Source organism: Monodelphis domestica, chromosome 1 (assembly GCF_027887165.1).
Source record: "Monodelphis domestica isolate mMonDom1 chromosome 1, mMonDom1.pri, whole genome shotgun sequence".
NCBI classification, from domain to species: domain Eukaryota; kingdom Metazoa; phylum Chordata; class Mammalia; order Didelphimorphia; family Didelphidae; genus Monodelphis; species Monodelphis domestica.
Window position 1 is genome coordinate 281,699,196 of NC_077227.1, and position 19,198 is coordinate 281,718,393.

Genomic DNA, 19,198 nt, shown 5'->3' on the forward strand with positions numbered 1-19,198 from the left:
TCCATTCCTCTCATCCCACTTCTAGCCACAGCGAGTTTCAATTTTCTCAACCATAAAACAAGGGAGTTAGATGAGCCCTAAGATTTCTTCTAGTTCTAAATCTCTGATCCTAAGAGAAGCAAATAGTATAATTATAGCCTATTTTTGTCATGCAGCTAGGTGGCACAGAGAACTTAAGAGTCAGGAGGACCCGAGTTTAAATCCAGCCTCAGACACTTAGTTGCTGGGTGACCCTGGATGAGTGACTTCACCCTGTTCGCCTCAGTTTCCTCATCTGTAAAACAAGCTGGAGAAGGAAATGGCAAACCGCTCCAGGATCTTTGCCAAGAAAATCCCAAATGGGGTCACAAAGAATTTGACGTGACTGAAACGACAACTTCTGTTACACGGCCAGCATGGAGGCTGAAATTCTCTATTTCTAAAAACCAGATAACTTACCATGTAGCCTTTTTTTCCTCCCACAATGTCTATTCTCTCATCCACCATATGGAAAATAAATGGCAGTAGTGCTGCCCACACCACCAGGACAGTAGCATCTTTTGGCCCAGACACATAGTTCTGGGGAAAGTTTGACTAAAACCAGCAAAAGCAAGCTGGGAATTGGGAGTCTTGGGTTCTATTCCTCACTCTATCATGGGAGCACAACTCTGGGCAAATCACTCCCAGCTCTATGTCTCATTTCCCCCAACCACCCATTGTGAGGTACAACAAATGATTACACCATGCCAAGTCCCAAATGGTTGATCATTCCCTCCTCCCCCTGCAAAATATGCCCATGAGAGTAATAAACACCAAAGGATAATTCCCACCTCATTCATCCTCACCCCATCTCTGGGAAAAAAGTCAGGACAGGATAGGACTGTTGAAGTCAGGCCAAGCTACAAAGAGGGGAAGCCTCCTATCCCAAGCTCCCACAGAAAGTCAGCAGCTGAGCAGAGAACCAAGAATCCTCACTGCCAGTCTGGCCTCCCTGGGCTTGATTGTTCTAGAACCTTAGTCTGCATTCCATGCCAGTGTCCAGAAGAATTGGCATTATTAGGCCTTTGGAGATATAAAGGCAGCAAGGCAAGCAGTTCTGAAACTAGTGAACAAAGATGGGGCAATGCTCATGAAAGCCCTCATTGGTAGGCTAAGATTCCCACTGGTTTATGCTGCTCTCTACTGGTAATAGCAAATGATAAACAATTTTGTTTCCCCAGCTTTTCCAGCTCTTTCCTCCGCTATGCGGGGTATGTCTAGGCACATTAAGGAAAAGGACCCAAGTAGTCAGAAACTCACTCAGGGACGTCTGCAGGATCCCAGAAACCATTTCCCACATCCCACTCCCACCCTCTGATCGGTCTTCATTAACGGCATAAGGCAACATAAAACAGCTGGATCGAGAGTTTGGAGTCTGAATGGCCTTTCAAGGCAAACACTATTTCTAGATCTCAGGGTTTATTTCTGGTGCTCAGAACCTCTCTCATACACCAGCTGCAGGCCCTCTTACCAGTCTGGAGACCATAAAATGCTAGCTGTTAAAGATGGGGATACGGTGCCCAAAATACCCAATATTTGCTCGGAGACCAACCTGATGAGGTCTGCCCAAGACATTCCCATCAAAAGAACCTTCTCAGGCTGGGCAGCAGCAGCTCACCCATCCTTCCTCCTAGGTTCCCTTTACATAAAACTCAAGACTTTTCTTCCTCGTTAGCAAATTCAATTCGGTTCTTGCATAGGTCCCAAGTCCTGTCCTTTCCTTATTGCTGCAATCTTACGGGGAGAGAAATGGCTAGGAATATGTTCACAGAAAAAGATGGCTCTCAACCCCTTTCAGTTTTTAGTTCAAATCTCAGACCATAAGAAGAGATGCAAGCTTTGGAGAAAAGGAATTCTCTGTTGTGACCTATTAAAGCTCTGTCCCCCTCATAGATTTCCCCTGCACACATTAGCTTGGCTGTTGTTAAGGTAAGGTGTCGGGATTACCTTTCCATCCTCTCTGGATGGTATTTTTCTCTGTGGTCTCCAGGGCTTCCATTCTCTGTCCCTGGCAGTCTTCACTCCTTCAGTCCATCCTTCTAATGGTTACCAGAAGAGCCCTTTCCCATTATCTGTGGGGTTTCCCAGCTCCCCATTCTGCTCTTACTGGTCAGCTGTTTGGGCCAGGGCTGTTGACTGTTTCATCAACACAATTGAGTTAGCCTTAGACTCTGCTCCAAACATCTTAAAATCATAGAATACGAGAGCTAAGTGAGGGAGGTTGAAAATAATCTAGTCCCACAAGGGCAGCTAGGGAGCTCGGTCGATGGAGAGTGAGGCCCAGAGACGGGAGAACCTGGGTTCACGTGTGACCTCAAGACACTTCCTAGCTGTGTGACCAGGGGAAAGTCACTCAAGCCCCATTGCAAGCCCTCATCTCTCTTCTGCCTTAGAACCAATATGCAGCGTTGATTCTAAGATGGAAGGTAAGGGTTTAAAAAAGGAAAAGAATCTAGTTCTAAACCCTCTCTTCTCTTTCTGCTATCCTTGGTCCTCCCTTTGGCATTTTCATCCCCAAATGCCCCTTACTACATCTCTCTAGACCTTGGAACCCTACTCTCCCTTAACTCATCCACTAGCTAAACTGGGAGAATGCTAATGAGCTAATAAGTTATGGGTTGGGAATGGGAAAAAGGGAGAAGTGTGAGTAAGGTCCTATCAGTAGGAGTCAAAGGATGATTTGAGGGACTCTACCAGCTTTCTTGCTCTCCAAATATCCCCTCCAAAAGTCTGTCTGCTATGGTTCCTGAAATTCTCCCCATTGGATTAAGGCGTTCTTCCCCCCTCCAAAAGGCCTCTGTTAAATAGATTGTCTACTTAAGGAATATATTAACACAAATGTTTGATACTAACTGGGTTTAACCCAATGACTCAAGTAGAATTTTAGATCCCCAAACAGCTCAAAAAGATGGACATCCTTCATGTTCACCAGTAAATATCAACCAATAAATACTTCTTTAACCCCTAAAACCCTGCAAGGGCTTTCTTACATATATATATATATATATATATATATATATATATATATATATATATATATATATATATATATATATATATATATATATACACATATATATTACATATATACATATACATATATATTACATATATATTACATATATATGTTACATATAATATATATACATATACATATATATATATATTAGGTGGTAATGTCCAGAGACTTACTTTAGCAATATTTTCATCAATTTTAATATAATTAAGGGTTTAGCATAAGTAAATGTGATATGTAAGTGGAATATTCAGATACATCACTTTATCTACCACTATTTGATAACTAGTGATTTTCCCCATTGTAAACTAAGAAAAGTCAGAAAACATGGAAAGATCCTCATAAATACATACACACACAGTTAACCTACAATAATCTCTAATGGCATCATAAATATAGCAAGAAAAATATACATCTCACCCCCATCCACTTCACAGTATCACAAGTCCTAAAAAAGCCCAGAGAGTTATCAAAATATGGGTACCCTTAGACTACTACTGCTGGAACTATTTCCCAAAGAGATCAGAGAAAAAGGAAAAGAATCTATATGTTCCAAAATATTTATTGCAGCTCTTTTTGTGGTAGCAAAGGTGCCCATCAGTCGGGGAATAGTTGAACAAGTTGTGGCATATGATTGTGATGGACTCACCATCCTGAGTTCAAATCTGGTCTCAGACACTTCCTAGCTGTGTGACCCTGGACAAGTCACTTAACCCTATTTGCCTGAGTTTCCTCATCTGTAAAATGAGCTGGAGAAAGAAATGACAAATCACTCTAGCATCTTTGCCAAGAAAACCCTACATGGGTTCATGAAGAGAAGACACAACTAAAATGGCTGAAAAACAAATCCCCTTCCAAATTTATGATCTCTAAAATAAGAAGGGTGCCTACCTCAGTGTTGTGAGAATCAAGTAAAATGACATAAAGCAACCCATAAATGTCAGTTGTTATCATTATTAACTGTAAATCCTCATCCTTCTCAAGCTAACCTACATCCAAAAGAAATTCCATTGTAACATGTCTCATAAATGACCATTCAACCTTTCCTGGAAGGCCTTTAAGGAAGGGGAAACCATTACTTCTGGAGGCAACCTATTATATTTTAGAGCAACTCTCATTGTTAGAAAAGTTGCCACTTTGCAATTTCTACTCCTTTGCTCTAGGTTCTGCCTTTTAGAACTAATTTGCTGTTCAGACATTTCAGTCTTATAATACTCTTCTCTTCATAATTCCTTTAGGGGGTTTTCTTGGCAAAAATACTGGAGTGGTTTGCCATTTCCTTCTCTAGCTCCTTTTACAGATGAAAAAACGGAGACAAATAGGGTTAAGACTTGGACAGTCACATAGCTAAAAAGTGTGTAAGGTCATATTTGGCCTTCTTGACTCTAGGACCAACACTCTACCATCTAGCTGCCCATAAAAACATAACCAAATAATAATTATATTTATTATATAAAATGACATTATATCATATGAAATATTAATATATGCAATTATTATAAAATATAATCACAGCATTAAAATGGATTTTTTATAATGCTAAAGCATGTAAAAAAACCAAACCTGTCTTAAAATCAATACAGTATACTGTTTCAGGGTATTAGAGCAGTAAGGACTAGGAAATGGGGGTTAAGTGGCTTGCCAAGGTTCATATAGCTAGGAAGTACCCGAGGTCACATTTGAACCCAGGATGTCCTATCTCTAGGTCTGGCTCTCTATTCATTGAACCACCTAGCTCCCTCCTGAAGCACTTTTCTTATCAACTTGTATGACACAGGGACATGAGTATTATCCTTTATTTTATTGACAAGAAAATTAAGTCTCAAAAGTGAAGTGACTTGACTGTGAAAAGTTAGAACAAGGAAGTGAAGAGACAAGATTTGAATTTGTTAACTCCCCTAACTCCGAGGCAGACATAGAACTTTATAGCCAGTTTCTGGCTATGTTTCTCAAGTATCAGTGGAAAGGAAGGAGAAGAGAAAGGCAAGTTTTATTTAATTAATTGCAGACTTGCTAGTAATTGGGATTCTTCTATTTGTCTTATGATTTAGTAGAAATCTGCTGTGAGCCAAAGGCAGCTGAAAAGAATAAAAAATTAGTCCTTGCTCAGCTGTCCCTCCTGCAATAAGGGACCACTTGCCCCTCCTAACTCCTCCTCAGAACAAAACACTCAGATCTCAGTTCCAACAAGAGCAAGAAGAAACTGGCAATGTCTTTCAGAAAGCAGTGTTTCTTCTTCCAAGTGACAGACTTGTCACCAGATGCAGGTTGGTTTTGCCACTGATAGGATAAGGTGAGAGACCTAAAAATATGAATCTTGACTCCCTTGGCTATCAGTGAAAAAAGTATTCCTTGAATGAAAGGGAAAAGTATAACAGGGAAGGAAAAATAAGGTGATTTTAATTGCACAAATTTTCAGATGGTGAAACAGAGGCACACAATACTTATTTTTACTGGAAGCAGCCAGTGACTAAGTAGCAATGGCTAAATCAGAAAGAGCCTGATACTTTGAATATTCCTGGTCTGGATCAATTGCACCAATCTAGGAAGTGAATTTATAATCTTATGTTAATTTCTCTCCTTTTAACAAGGAGTAATCATTGGATTTCTAGATAGGGACTCTTTTCCATCCATCCCATTTTCCCTAAATGACAGAATCCCAAGAACATAAAACCCTTTCAGACAAGGTCTCCTGTACTTTGAGGAAAGATCTGCCATTTTAGTTGCTAAGCTCATTTCTCCTGTAGCATCTCAAAACTAATAGGTAAATAGCACAGCACAGTTCTGAATGAATGAGTTCATGAGTTGGTTGAATCATGAAAAACCAATAAAGTTGAGGATTATTCATCTCCATGGATTTCTCAGGGAAGAGATGGGGATAAGTGAGGAACACCTTTCTGAATCTCATGAAAATAAATTTTAGAGCCTATGAATAATGAGCACCTTTAAGCCATACTATTCTTAACTTTTTCCAAAGTATATCCATACCCCCTCATTCAATTTTGTAATGCAAGTAGGGCAGATACCATCCCCATTTGGAGGGACCTGAGTTCATCAGTGATCATGGGCAAGTTGCCTGGGACAAGAAATGGCTTGCCTTTGATTACACAGCTAACATTGTAACATCTATCCAGAACCCCATCTCTATTTGAACATGAGGAAAATAAGGCCCAGGGAGATCAAGAGGCTGGATGCAGAAATCTGGATTATTACAATTCCAGTGGTTTGAGGATCTGTATGAGAAAACAATATGGCAACACTTGCCACACACCTCCCTGAAGACCACGCAATTTTTCAATAGTAGAAAGATAAGACACAGCAAAGAGTTATCACAAGAATGCTGCATTGTTTTTAATATGGTTTGTGACAAGCAATATCAAAGTCACCCACTCTTTCAAAGTTTTTCCTAACTTTTTTTAATAGACAACTTTTAAAATAATTAAAACAAAAACAAAAAAGAAACACATTTTGTGCATTTGAGACTGATCGTCATATCTCTGGAATTAAATATGAAAAGACAAGTCATGTAAATTATTTGTCTTCCTAAAAAACAGCTATCTCTTAAGTTTTTTTTTAATATCATAAAATATTTCCATGAAACGAGTGATCAAGCAAACACACATGCACCTGATGTGTCTTGACAGAATTTCCTCCCCTCACTCCCCTAAATGAAAGATATGAGATTGGAGGAATGGACACAGAAGATGGAAACGGATAAGATAAATTCTTAAAAAAAAAAAGTATATATATATATGTTTTAAAAAAGGATGGAATGTCGCATTGTGCTTGCTTATTTTCCTATGTCACAACAAACAAAACACTTGGTGCAAATAGTTCTATTTTCCCCTTATCCATTTCAGTCAGGTGGAGAAAAAATACCTTTATTTTCTATAATAAAATATGTGGGTTTTTTGGTTTGTTTGTTTTTTTAAAACATTTTTTTCTTTTTTGCAGAAAATAATTTTGTAAACTGTCACCACTTTCAGAGGGTGGGAAGAGTCAATGTAATGTCTATCCCATCCCTGAAGATGACGGGAACCTGTGAGTTGACACCAAAACTGCAGGGTTTAGGGGAGAAGGGAGAGGAAAGGAGGTAGAGGACAGACCAACAAAATAGGCAGAGCTGGGGGGGTTTGCATTGCATACAGAAAGAAAGGTGCATCTGGACAGGAAGAAGAACCCTGGTTGGGGCTGGGGGTAGGGGGGTGGGAGGGGGTATATGGTAATAAAGGAAGGGGGTTTGTGTGGTAGGGGGAGTCTAGGAGTGGGTTAAAGGTCACTTTCGCCATAAAGGGCTGTGGAGAAGGACATATAGTCCAGAGCACCAGGCACCGCATCTGGGCCAGTGTAGGGGGCCATCCGTGCAATGCAGTATTCTGCTTGGTCAGGTGGGAGCTCCCGGCGTAGTTCATCCAAGGTGATATAATTCTACAAAGAGAACAAAGAAATTTAGTCAATGGCAACATTGATAATAGAGATCAGCTACCTACACCTAACCGCTGAGGATGGCACAAGGCCTGCTCAACACCACCATGGCACTTCCATCAATCCAACTAACCATGGCACACCATTTTGAAAAAGTCATCAATGATAGGGCTGCCCTGGTGGCTCAGTAGATTGAGAGTAAAGTTTAGAGACAAGCAGTCCTAGATTCAAATCTAGTCTCAGATACTTCCTAGCTGATTGAGCCTGGGTGAGCCACTGAACCCCCAATTGCCTAGCCCTTCACTCTTCTGCCTTGGAACTGTTATTCTAAGATGGAAGGTAAAGGTTTAAGTCATCAACTCCATTGTTATAGACTAGGGGCTTGTGTTTTGCTACAACATCTTATACAACTAGTCTAAACAAACTATATGTTCCTTATTATTGTTAGTGTACATGGGAATGGGAGACATGGTGTCCTTGGGAAGATCCATGATTGAAATACAATGTTCTATCTCTGACAGCATTGCCAAAGGGTGATACATGGAAGGGCAGGTTTGTCTATTATGAAATTGCATCAGCCTCAGGATATATAAGCCTAGATATCAAAGACACTGAGTCCAAGTTCTACCCAGGTTCTAGAACCTGGGGTATTTACTAAGCTGTAAAATGAATTGGCTGCTTTCAACAATCCATTTGGGGGAGATGCTGGCTCTTTACTCTGACTTCAGCCCAGCCCATACTCTTCCCTATATACTTGGATCCTCTGATCCTGGTCCAGTCCATCAATCTTTGTGATTAGATGCACAGGCATTTGTCTGTACTACTGTTGGTTCCAATTTATTATCTTCCTCTGACGTGTCTTTCTATTGTAAGACGGGAATGAAAAAAAAAGACCCTAGTGGCTAGGTGGGTAACTAATGTGTTTTGGGTGTCATGGAAACCCCAGGAAACCAAGGAGCATTCAGAGGGAACAGGGTGATTCAGGGCCTTCTGTTAAATGGAAATAATCTTTTCCTTATGGCTTCCCCTCACAGAACTAAAAAGATTAGGATCTTTTCTTCAAGAAGGATGAAGGCTGAGAAAGAATAGGACCAAAGCCAATAAAATCATGAAAGGATGGGGAGAGGTAAATGGCCTTGAAAAAACAATGGGAAAAGCTCCTACAAAACTATCACTGAGTCATGGAGGAGATATAAGGTCTAAAGGTAGATTTCCAAAGGTGTGAGGCTAGATTTCCAAAGGTGTGTCCCAAGAACACATTCCACTGGAATAGGTCTGGGCAAGATCAGGCTGGGGGATGTTGAGAATGGATATCCTGGAAAGGGGTTAGGTCTGGGGCAGGTTTTTGGTCTAGTGCTGGGTCAAGTGAGTTAAAGGTTGGTAATAGGAAATATGATGGGAGGGAGAAGAGAAGCTAGGGGTCAGGACAGGATGCAGGAGCTCCTGCAGGAGCAGCCAAGTTTCTCACTCTAAGGTAGCTCCTTTTAGAAAGAGTTATATACTGTCAAGATCCATACAGTTTGGAACACCAAAGCAGGGACAAAATGTATGTATAGGCCAAGAAGAAAAGAGATTAGAAATGAACACACTGAATTCGAGGTTCAGTTATTTGTGCATATACATTTATGCATTGCCTCTTGTGAACAATGGAAATGGTTTTGCATATAATTTAGGCAAAATTATTTTTTTGAGTTTTTTAATTGTTTATAGTAATTTAAAAAACAAACTTGAGTTAACTGCTTTTCTAAAGGGCATGGGGAAATAGGGGAGATATGCTTCTTTTATAAAAACCCAAATTAAAAGGGTTTTTAAATTTTTTAATTTTTTAAATTATTATTTATGTGAACCCTAGGAAGAATAAAAAAAAATTCAATCATTTTCCAGTTCCTACTTTAGCTTCAATACATATGAGATAGTTCACACTTGGAACTGAACTGAACTGAACCCTGTGGGAAGGTATAATACTTATGGATGTGACTGACACTGAAAATCCACCAACTTAGGTTATTGGTCCTATAGGGACATAGCAGGGGGAGATCCAAATTCAATTAGAAAAGCAGGTATGTCAGAGAAGCTTTACTTCCTTTGCAAATCAGCTAAGGGATCACCTTGCTCTACTCCATCAAGCCCAAAATAAAAGCTTCCCCTTATATCTTAAAAAAAAATTTTTTTTTAAGTGCTCTCAATAAGGACAAAAAAAAATCTTAACCAAACTCCATAGTTTCTAATTAGGCAGAATCAAAAGAATTTAACATCAAACAAATAAATGAGATCTGGTCCCTGCTTCTTTTTCATTTGAGACGAGGTCTCCCCATCCCAGACTAGAAATGCAATGGCCATTCACAGGCCCAATCCTACTACAGATTGGCAAAGAAGCTTCAACCTGCTCCTTCTCCAAACTGAGCCACTTTGACCCTTAATAGGCAAGCAAGGTCAGGGAGCTGACTATTGGTGCCAGACTTAGGATGGCTACCTGATTGGTTTTTTGCCCATCTACAACTCAGAACTTCCCAAAACTAACCAGTCTGCCAGTCTTAGCCTCTCTTACAGCAGATCATTAGTAAATTTGGAGAGAATGATGAGGTAGGAAGCCAAAATATAGAGAATTCAGAAAGGGATTGAGAGATAGTCTTCTTAAGAAATTAGGCCCCCAAAAGGAGAAAAGATATGGGATGATAGCTAGCAAAGATAGATGTATTAAGTGAGGACTTTTTGAAAATTAGAGAAATGGGCACATTTATAGGCAGTAGGAAAGCAGCTAGTAAAAATCCTTCTGCTCTGGAACATTGATTGTAAAATAGGAGTCAACTTGTTTCACTTTATTTTGGAGAATTCTCTTGAATTCTCTAATTGAGTTGTCTTTTTTCTGGGGTTGTACCAAAATGCTCTATCTGATGTTTCTTTCTGAAACAAGTCTAATTTAGGTTGTCTACTTCTTGTTGTTTTTTTTTAACTTTAATGTTTCTTTTACTTTTATAGATAACCATCTACTTGGATTCTCACATTTTGACCTAATTCTGAATACAGAAACCTGACAGCCTCATCTTGATTTCTTATGCCCTTATGATGTCTCCTTATTTCTAGTTTTTGGTTTTGCTCTCGTTTTAAAATTATGCTTGTTAATTGTTTACTAACTTTGTTGAATTTCCAGTTATTTTCTTATTCTAAATTGTATTGCTCACTGCTCTCATCTACTTTCCCAAGTTATGGCGGGGAGAAGGGGTTTAAGATAGAAATTTGATGTACCAATTTTGTCTCTTTTTCTTAATTAACAGAAATGTTCAGGGCTATGAATTTGTCTCTGGAGAACCTTTGTTTGCATGCCTTTACCTGACTTATATCAGATACCAGTTGCCCTAAGAAGGTTATGATTACACAGCAGACTTACCTTGTCCCCAGCCAGGATCTTGAAGGAGGCCATGACTTGGTCAGCTGTGTCTGTGTCAGCAGTCTCACGGGACATGAAATCAATGAAGGCCTGGAATGTCACTACACCGATGCGGTTAGGGTCTACAATGCTCATGATTCGGGCAAACTCTGCCTCTCCCTGTGGAACAAAAGATAGAACCTGCATCAACCCCACAGATTGGGTTTTTTCTGAAATATCTAGCCCTGCTGGGGCTCAGATGTTATCTAATGATGGAGGGACTAGTGTTGCCCCTACTTTGTGTGGATGAAATCTCAAGAGGTAGTATAGAAATTTCCCCAACAAAACCTAGGTTGACCTGGGTGGACCCAGCTCATTAGATATATCCTGAGCTTAGAACCCCTATCCCTGCAGATTTTGACACCTGGATATTTTTTAGTTAGAGTTCTTTGGCTCAGTCCAACACTATCCTGTGAGCCAGGGTCGACAAACTCATTAAAGAAAGAGCTTCCACTGACAGACATCCTTATCCCTCTGGATTGCCACTGTGGGGTGCAATGAGGTAAAAATAAGAGAAAGAAATAAAAATAAAATTCACCAACAAAAGACAACAGCAGCCAAGCTGAAGTCTATTTAGGGTGATGACGGAAACAGATGTCAAAGTTTCCTGCCTTGCCTGAGAACAGGGAGGCAGCAGAGGAGCATACTGACCCAAAGCTTATGTCAAAATGAAGGTAGGACTATGAAGAGCTCCCAGACTGTGGGAGCCAGCTGTACCATGGGGAAAGGGCAGTACGTGTGAGCACGAGGGGCAAAAGCCCCTTCTCATGCAGTCAGACATACTAAAACTTGAGACTGGTAGCTATAGTGTCAGGTCATCCAATTAATGGAGAAGAGATATCCTGATCAATAACCTCCCTCCATTCCTTCTTCAGCCCTGGCACTACTTGTCACTAAAGAAAGGAAGCGGATAAGAGGGAAACTTTCTTCTGTCTGACCCTCCCCAAGTTTATTCGCTTAGGGGCTACAGATTAATAGTGAGAAATATCATGGCTAAACTGACCAGCCCAATGAAGAAAATAATATCTGTTCTCTTTGTTTTTATCCACCCCACTCCCAGTCCCACCACCCTCTGATTTTTATGATCATCTAGACCAAAGAAGACCCTTCTACTTTGACCTCACCTCACTGGTTGGGTTCACAGACCCCTTCCCTCACACGAGATGGGGATGAGGGCATGTGGCCATGGGAGGCCATATCAACCCTCAGGAATGAGAGGGGGCATCAGCTTTACATTACCATATTGTAACCCATGGAGATAAGGCAGGCGCGGAAATCGTCCGTGTCCATCATGCCTGTCTTCTTCTGCACGAAGGCAGTGACATTCAGACAAAGGGAGGGCAGGAAAGGTGGGAGGAGGAAAGGACCCACACCAGTCCAGGAGGAGATAGGTAGGACATGGACAACAGAGGGGAGGGGATTTATTGGATGGTGGGTCAGAGAGAGAAGAGAGCAAAATGAGAGAGGAAAAAAGAGAAGTAACAAATTAAGAGTGGAACACATTGCAAAAGACAAGAGAGAGGCAGAGGCCAGCAAGGACAGAGTGCAGAGATAATGGGAAACAAAAGAAAGTTAAGATTCCCATGAAAAAGCAGTTGGGGAAGGAAGTCCAAGGGATAGTTGAATGCAGGAAGGATCCCTCAGAGGGAGAGGTATCCACAGAGAGGGAAGTCAACAGAAAGGAAAGGCACATGTCCAGAGGAACACAGGAAAGTGGGGGAAAGGGAGAGATCCAGACAGAGAGAAAAGAAAAAGGAGAAATACACGTTATTGATCGCCCCAGATGCCACCCCTGACCGTGTTCCATGCAGGTGTTGAGTACCTGGGGGTCGTTGCCAATATCGTAACCCAAGCTGATGAGGCAGGCTTTGAACTCCTCAGGACCGAGTGTGCCGGAGTGATCCTGGGGGTGGCCGTGGTGTGCCAGGCAGCAGGACATGCAGTGGGTGCCAGGGGAGGGGAGGTGGAGGGACAAAATGCATAGGGATGGTGAATGAGGAGGCGGATGGTATGTGCCATGCAAGGAGAGAGGGAAAGCAAGCAAGTGGGGAGTGAGGAGTAGGGGGGGAGAGGGAGACATGTGTACATGATCATGCAGATGGAAAGGGGTGAAGAGGGTGAGGGGAGAAGGGAGAAAGGGGGAAATAAAAGTGCACAATGTTAGATACCAAACTGAGGTTTCAGTATGTGCCCACACACAACCTTGCTCCAGGGAACAGGACCATAATAGGAGCTTCCCAAGTCAACCCTTGCTTCCCCCCCACCTCCCACCCCACTTCCACTCAGGTTTGCAGGGAGCCCCACCAAGGGCTTGTGAGACATCTGGGGTGCCACGAAGCAGGCAGAGGCAGTGTAGGGGCAGCAGCCTAGCTTGCCCACCCTTCCCTCCCAATCTCAATGGGCCACTCAGTCCATCCTTAGGACCAGATTTAGAGACCTGAGGACTACCAAAGAGCCCATCCATTTTGTACAGTTCACTCTTGGACTATTGGAAATAGGTTACCCTGTGTGGGGAGAGGCAGGCTTCTAAGCGCACCTTCCTAGTACGCATCTTTGGAGGGCTCTTGGGGCTCTGAATGTAAAGGAGGGGAGGCCCAAAGATCAGAATTCAAGGAGATGGTCATGAGTCACTGAATCACCTCACGTGTGGTTGGGATCGAAGGAGGAATGGTGATGGAGCGAGAACCACTTGGAATTATAGACCAACAACTATCTACATGTCACTGAAGGCCAAAAACTACTACTTGTGCAGTTAAATGATTCTGGTAGAAAAGCTATGGATGGAGAGAGCAAGTGTTCACTTGTGAGCTCTCCAGGGAAGGTACAGGGAAGCTGTGAAATACCAGGACCAGTCTTGTAACGGGATGCCTAAGGCAAGGAAAATGTCAGCTCGCTGCCTGAGATAATTTAAGCAGAAGCCCAGCTGGAGGTAGGGACTGTGGACTAGATGACACTGTTTGTTTGTTTCTTAACCTACCTTCTGTCCTAAAATCAATACTAAGTGTCAGTTGGAAGGCAGAGGAGTGGTAAGGGCCAGGCAATGAGGGGTTAAATGATTGCCCCTCCCCCTGTTTTATAGATGAGAGAACTGAGACCTAGAGAAGGTTAAGATGCTTGGACCAATGTTCTCTAGCCAGGATGTGACAAAGCTGGAATTTGAACTCAGTTTTAATGGGCTAAGGACACAGCCTTTCCATCAAGCACCTAATGTGTGCCGGGTCCTGTGCTTGGCACTGAGAATATAGACAAAAGAAAAATATCGAATTGCCTAGCAAAGAGACTACAGCAATGTATCACAGGGATCATTCACTATCAGGAATGCAAGGCTGGTTTAACATTAGGAAACCTATCAGCATAACAAGCCACATCAATAACCAAACTGATAAAAATCACATGATTATCTGAATAGATGGAGAAAAAGCCTTCAACAAAATAAAAATTGAATCGTCTCTGCATTCAAGAAGCTTACGTGGTGCTGGGGCTGGAATTAAAAAGACCCGAGTTCAAAGCCAGTCTAAGACACTTATTAGTTGAGTGACCTTGGGCAAGTCATTTAATCTCTATTTGCCTTACTTTTCTCATCTATAAAATAGGGGTAATAATAGCACCTACCTTCCAAGGATCAAATGAGATAATGAAGTATTTACAAGTACCTTGCATGTTATTATATGTCATATATAATATATGCATAAAATATAATAATAAATGGTGGCTATTGTTATCATCATCAATATTATGATCTATAGAGTAGGGGGAAAGAGGATGCAACCAAATAGAAGATAATTTCAAGGGGAAAATTGTACTAACACCAGAAAGGGGGGGGGGGGGGGCCGTGGAGAACGGGACATGTCAGGAAAGGCTTTATGTAGGTGATAAATAAGCTGGGCTTTAATTAAAGGAAGCTAGGAATTCTATATGGTGGGACTATTTATACTACCTCAGCTTTCAGAGGCAACTCAACTCTGCCCCACCAGTCTGGGCATTAGGCACTCCAATCTAGTTAGCCATCATAGTCTGAGGGGTGGGTTGTTTGGATGTAGGATGTATTCAATTCATTTAGGGCATTGGTGTGGCAAGGACCAATGAAAGTGGACAATAAGGCTAAGATCTATGAAACTGCTTGGCATGACAGGCTCAGAGACAGGCTTCGGCTCATCCATGGTACACAGATTCTCAAAGACAGAGGGGATCTCAAAGACCACCGAGTTCAATTCAACCCAATCCTGAACTAGAATCCTCTCTGCAAAATCCCTGAGAAGTAATCTTCATACTCTACTTAGAGATTTCTGGTAATGGAGAACTCACTCAATTTCAGAGGTAACCCATTTCACTTTTGTAAGGCTGAAACTGCTAGGAAGTTTGTCCTAAAAATTAAGGTGAAATCTGTCTCTTATCAAGTCTAATAAATTTTGCTATTTCTCTCCTCTGAGAAGCACTTGTATATGGTGATATATAATAGAAAGAGCATGAGCAACTCAAAAACTTTTCCAAATCCTGGTCCTATTTATTAACTGTGTCACATAAACTCTCTGAGTCTCAGTTTTATCATCTGTAAAACAAAGGGGATTGGACAAAGTTAGATCCATTCTAGTCCTATTGTTGATTAATCATGTCTGACTCTTCATGACCCCATTTGAGATTTTCTCATTTCCTTCTCCAGATCATTTTGCAGATAAAGAAACTGAGGCAAACAGAGTTAAGTGACTTGTCCAGGTCATACAACTAGTAAATATGTGAGGCAGGATATAAATTTATGGAGATAAATCTTCCTGATTCAAACCCAATACTCTATCCACTGCACCATTTACCTGTCCTAAGTTCTATGAAACAAATGTGATGGCTTTTCCAGATGGCTGCCTCTCAAATATCAGAAGACAAATTAACACATCCCCCTTAAGTCTTCTCTTCTCTAAACTAAATATTCCTAGTACCTTTAAAGCATCCTCATGACATGATATAGATGACTGCATCATTCTGACTTCTTTCCCTCAGAAATGGTTCAGCTTATTAAAGTCTCTTCTTAAATGTGACACCCAGAAGACAGCCAGATATGGTCTAACTATGGTAGACTATAGTGGGATTTCTACTTCTTCGGCTTCCACCAATTCATGCTATGATTTCCATTAGGATTTAGGGCTATGACATCTTATTCATATTGACCTAGTAATCAACAGAAACCCCCAGGTCTTTTTCAAATAAACTGTTTAGACATGCCAATCCCTTCTATAATTTTTTAGTTGACTTTTAAAAACTCAAGTATAGTACTAATTCTGCTAAATTTCATCTAATTAGGCTTTGTTCATTGTTTTAGACTGTCAAGATCATTCAGCCTGATTCTGGAACTCAGTATTTTAGGCAGCTGGAATAGTGAACCAAAAGTCAGTCTAAGAATCAAGACAACCAGGTTTCAAATCCCAGGTCTCACACATACTGACTGTGTAACCCTAGAAAAATCACTTAACCACAGGTGCTCAGGGCCCCAGGCAACCCCATGACTTTACAGTTACAGACCACCTGAAATCTGCCTTGGATAGAGGAGTTTCCTCATCAGGTAGTTCCGTACTCCAATGACATAATAGGTCTAACCAAGCAAAAAGGAACATATCTGTATAGTCTGTTGAGTATGCCATCTATCTATACTTTTGACCAGAGCACTGATCCAAAATATTGACTAAACAGAGTTAGACAGATCTATTAGAGAGACCTAAGTTCTAAGCTATCTCTAGGTTCTGGTGAAGCCTTTGAGAGAAGGACTCCTACCCTGGTAAGATTTCCACAAGATCATTTTGAGGATATATTTCAGTGAAGGGAAGCAAGGATCAAAGTTCAATAGGCCAAACGCTTACCCGGTCAAAGTGGTTGAAAGAGGCCCTGAACTCATTCATCTGCTCCTGGCTGATCCCTTTGGCATCTCTGGTAAGGATCTGGTTCTCCACTTCATTGATGGTCCTGGCAATAGTGGTGAGGAGCTGTTCCCAGCCCACTCGGATGTGCTGGGAGATCAACATGGCTATTATCAGAAAGTAAAACTACCCAAATCCTTGGCTTTCCTCCCCAGCATTTAAAGGCCCAGATCTGTACATTTCAGACTTCTTTTATCTATCATATCAACAATGGAGCAACATATTCTAAGGGAGAAATATCCCCACTCATGAAGCACAAGAATGACACTACTAGGGGCAATTAGTGGCATAATCTAAGGAAGCAAAGGAAACGAACTGAGGGGGCCCAGAGGACAATCAATGATGGTGATGGGTTGAATCGGAAATAATAGCAAATAGTTCCAGGGGAGAGGGTAGGAGATCACCAAAACAAATAATTAATCTCATACATATTACCCTAAATCCCTTTTCCCTACCATCAAAAAATTTTTACAATAAAAAGCAAAACTAGTCTTGGGAGTGGGGTCCCTGGAGATTTATATCCTTTCCAACTAAAGGAAATAATAGTAAACCTAATATGTATTTTCACACACACAGGCACACAATCCCTTTGGTGTGACCATTCTCTATATAGCAAATTTATTCTACTGCTATTCTATATTGGAAATAAACTGCTGGAAAGGGAAGTATATTAGAAAAAGATATGTACTAATTGTCATCGAGAACATTATTCCCAAGGACCAAAGCTGGTTCTGTTTCCAAGTTTTAAGGTTAAGGGAAATCAACACCATCCCAAGCCTTCCCCCAGTTCATACCTCCATGGTATAGTTGGTGTGCTTGTTGTCAAAGATAAGAGCCTCCTGGATCTGCTGGTGATCTCCCTCCAACTGGTCAATCTTTGGTTTGTAATTGACAATGCTCTTCTCATACTGTCGCAGGTGATTAAGTTGGTCCTCCAAGGTGCCATGCATCTCAATGGAGATACGGCCAATCTCCTACAGAAATGACATTGTGACATTGCCTCAAAGTTACCCCACCAAAGAGTTCACAGAATTCTGACCTACAGGGAAGAATTTGGGGCTTCCAGGAATTCCAGCACTTTAACCCTTTGGGTTCTGCTTGAGTCATGTTCCTCCCAAGACCATGTCTATGGAGCTTAAAGACCTTTAAGGAGATTAAGACTCAAAATTTAAAAAAAAATAGGAAAGAACCCAGAATCTTTGCATTTTTGACAAATTCAGAAAAAGCAAGTATGTGTTAAATCTAGTAATATTTGACTCTAGAATTCCTTTAGGACTCTCTATAAGAGAAGAGACAGAAGTTCTAGAATAGTTGAAATGATCAGAGAAGAGGGTAGCAAATGACAATCTAAATTCCACTGCCTGCCTTTCCAAGTCCTTCATAATCTCAAACTATCCAATCTTATTTCCACATATACATATTTCACTGGCCCACAACATAAATCATGTTCCTTCCTGCTTTTGAATATCTACTGAAGCTTTTCTGGCTGTCTGGAAGTCCCTCTTTCTGTTTCAATTCTAACCATTTTTAAGAACACCAAGTTATGCCTCACTTCATCCAAAAAACCATCTCCTCTTCCCTTGCTATAGCCTCCACTGATTTCTCTATTGTATTTTAAAATGTACGAATCAAAACAACTCTGAGAGATCATCTCACACCTATCAGATTAGCTAGAATGATAAAAGGGCAAAATGACAAATGTTGGAGGGGATATGGAAAAATGGGGACACTAATACATTTGGGGGAACTGTGAACTTATCCAACCATTTTGGAGAGAGATCTGGAATTATACTAGAATTATAAAACTGTATATATCTTCAAGGTGATCAAGGAAAAATGAAAAGAAATTCTGTTTTTAAATATTTATAACAGTTCTCTTTGTGCTGGCAAAGAACTGGACATTGAAGAGATGCCCACTAATTGGGGAATAGCTAAACAAGTTTTGATATGATTGTGATGGAATACTACTGTGCCATAAGAAATGATGAACAGGTTAATTTTGAAAAAACATGGAAATACCTACAAGAAATTATGAAGAGTGAAACAAGCAGAACCAAAAGAACAAATATGAAAAGCCACAAATATGAAAAATGACTTATGTGTGTTTACCTCCAGAAAAAGAACTGATTAGCAGAAATGAGTAAGACATAGTTTTATATTTACTTTCTGTCTGTGTCTTTCTGTCAAATGATGTCCTCTCTAATCAAGGGAGGGAAGGGAGAGTGTTAACTGAATATCTCAGTATTTTAAATATTACAAATTTTTTTTTTAAAAAGAATGTGGACCATTCAGCTTAGCATTTGATGATATAGCAGTTTATATTTTCCTGATTATTTCATATGGGTTAATCTTCTTTCCCCAAATAGAATACAAGGTCCTGGAGTGTGGAAATTGTGTTTTCACAGAATC

At 40.8% G+C, this 19,198-nt stretch overlaps 1 protein-coding gene across 3 annotated transcripts in view; it reads right to left on the reverse strand.

The window, feature by feature from the left end:
• Window positions 1-6,363: 6,363 nt before the first annotated feature.
• ACTN1 (actinin alpha 1) overlaps window positions 6,364-19,198 on the reverse strand; it is a 123,596-nt gene continuing 110,761 nt past the window's right edge. Inside the window, exons 17-22 of one of the 3 annotated variants that reach the window (XM_003339444.4) lie at window positions 17,584-17,763; window positions 16,733-16,879; window positions 12,709-12,789; window positions 12,126-12,191; window positions 10,848-11,006; window positions 6,364-7,462 (exon numbers count right to left, since the gene is read on the reverse strand). In XM_003339444.4, coding sequence (XP_003339492.1) covers window positions 7,304-7,462; window positions 10,848-11,006; window positions 12,126-12,191; window positions 12,709-12,789; window positions 16,733-16,879; window positions 17,584-17,763 — 792 coding nt within the window. In that variant the 3' untranslated portion in view covers window positions 6,364-7,303. The remainder of the gene's footprint in view (window positions 7,463-10,847; window positions 11,007-12,125; window positions 12,192-12,708; window positions 12,790-16,732; window positions 16,880-17,583; window positions 17,764-19,198) is intronic. The other 2 variants (XM_001370071.4, XM_003339443.4) reach the window with 2 other exon arrangements.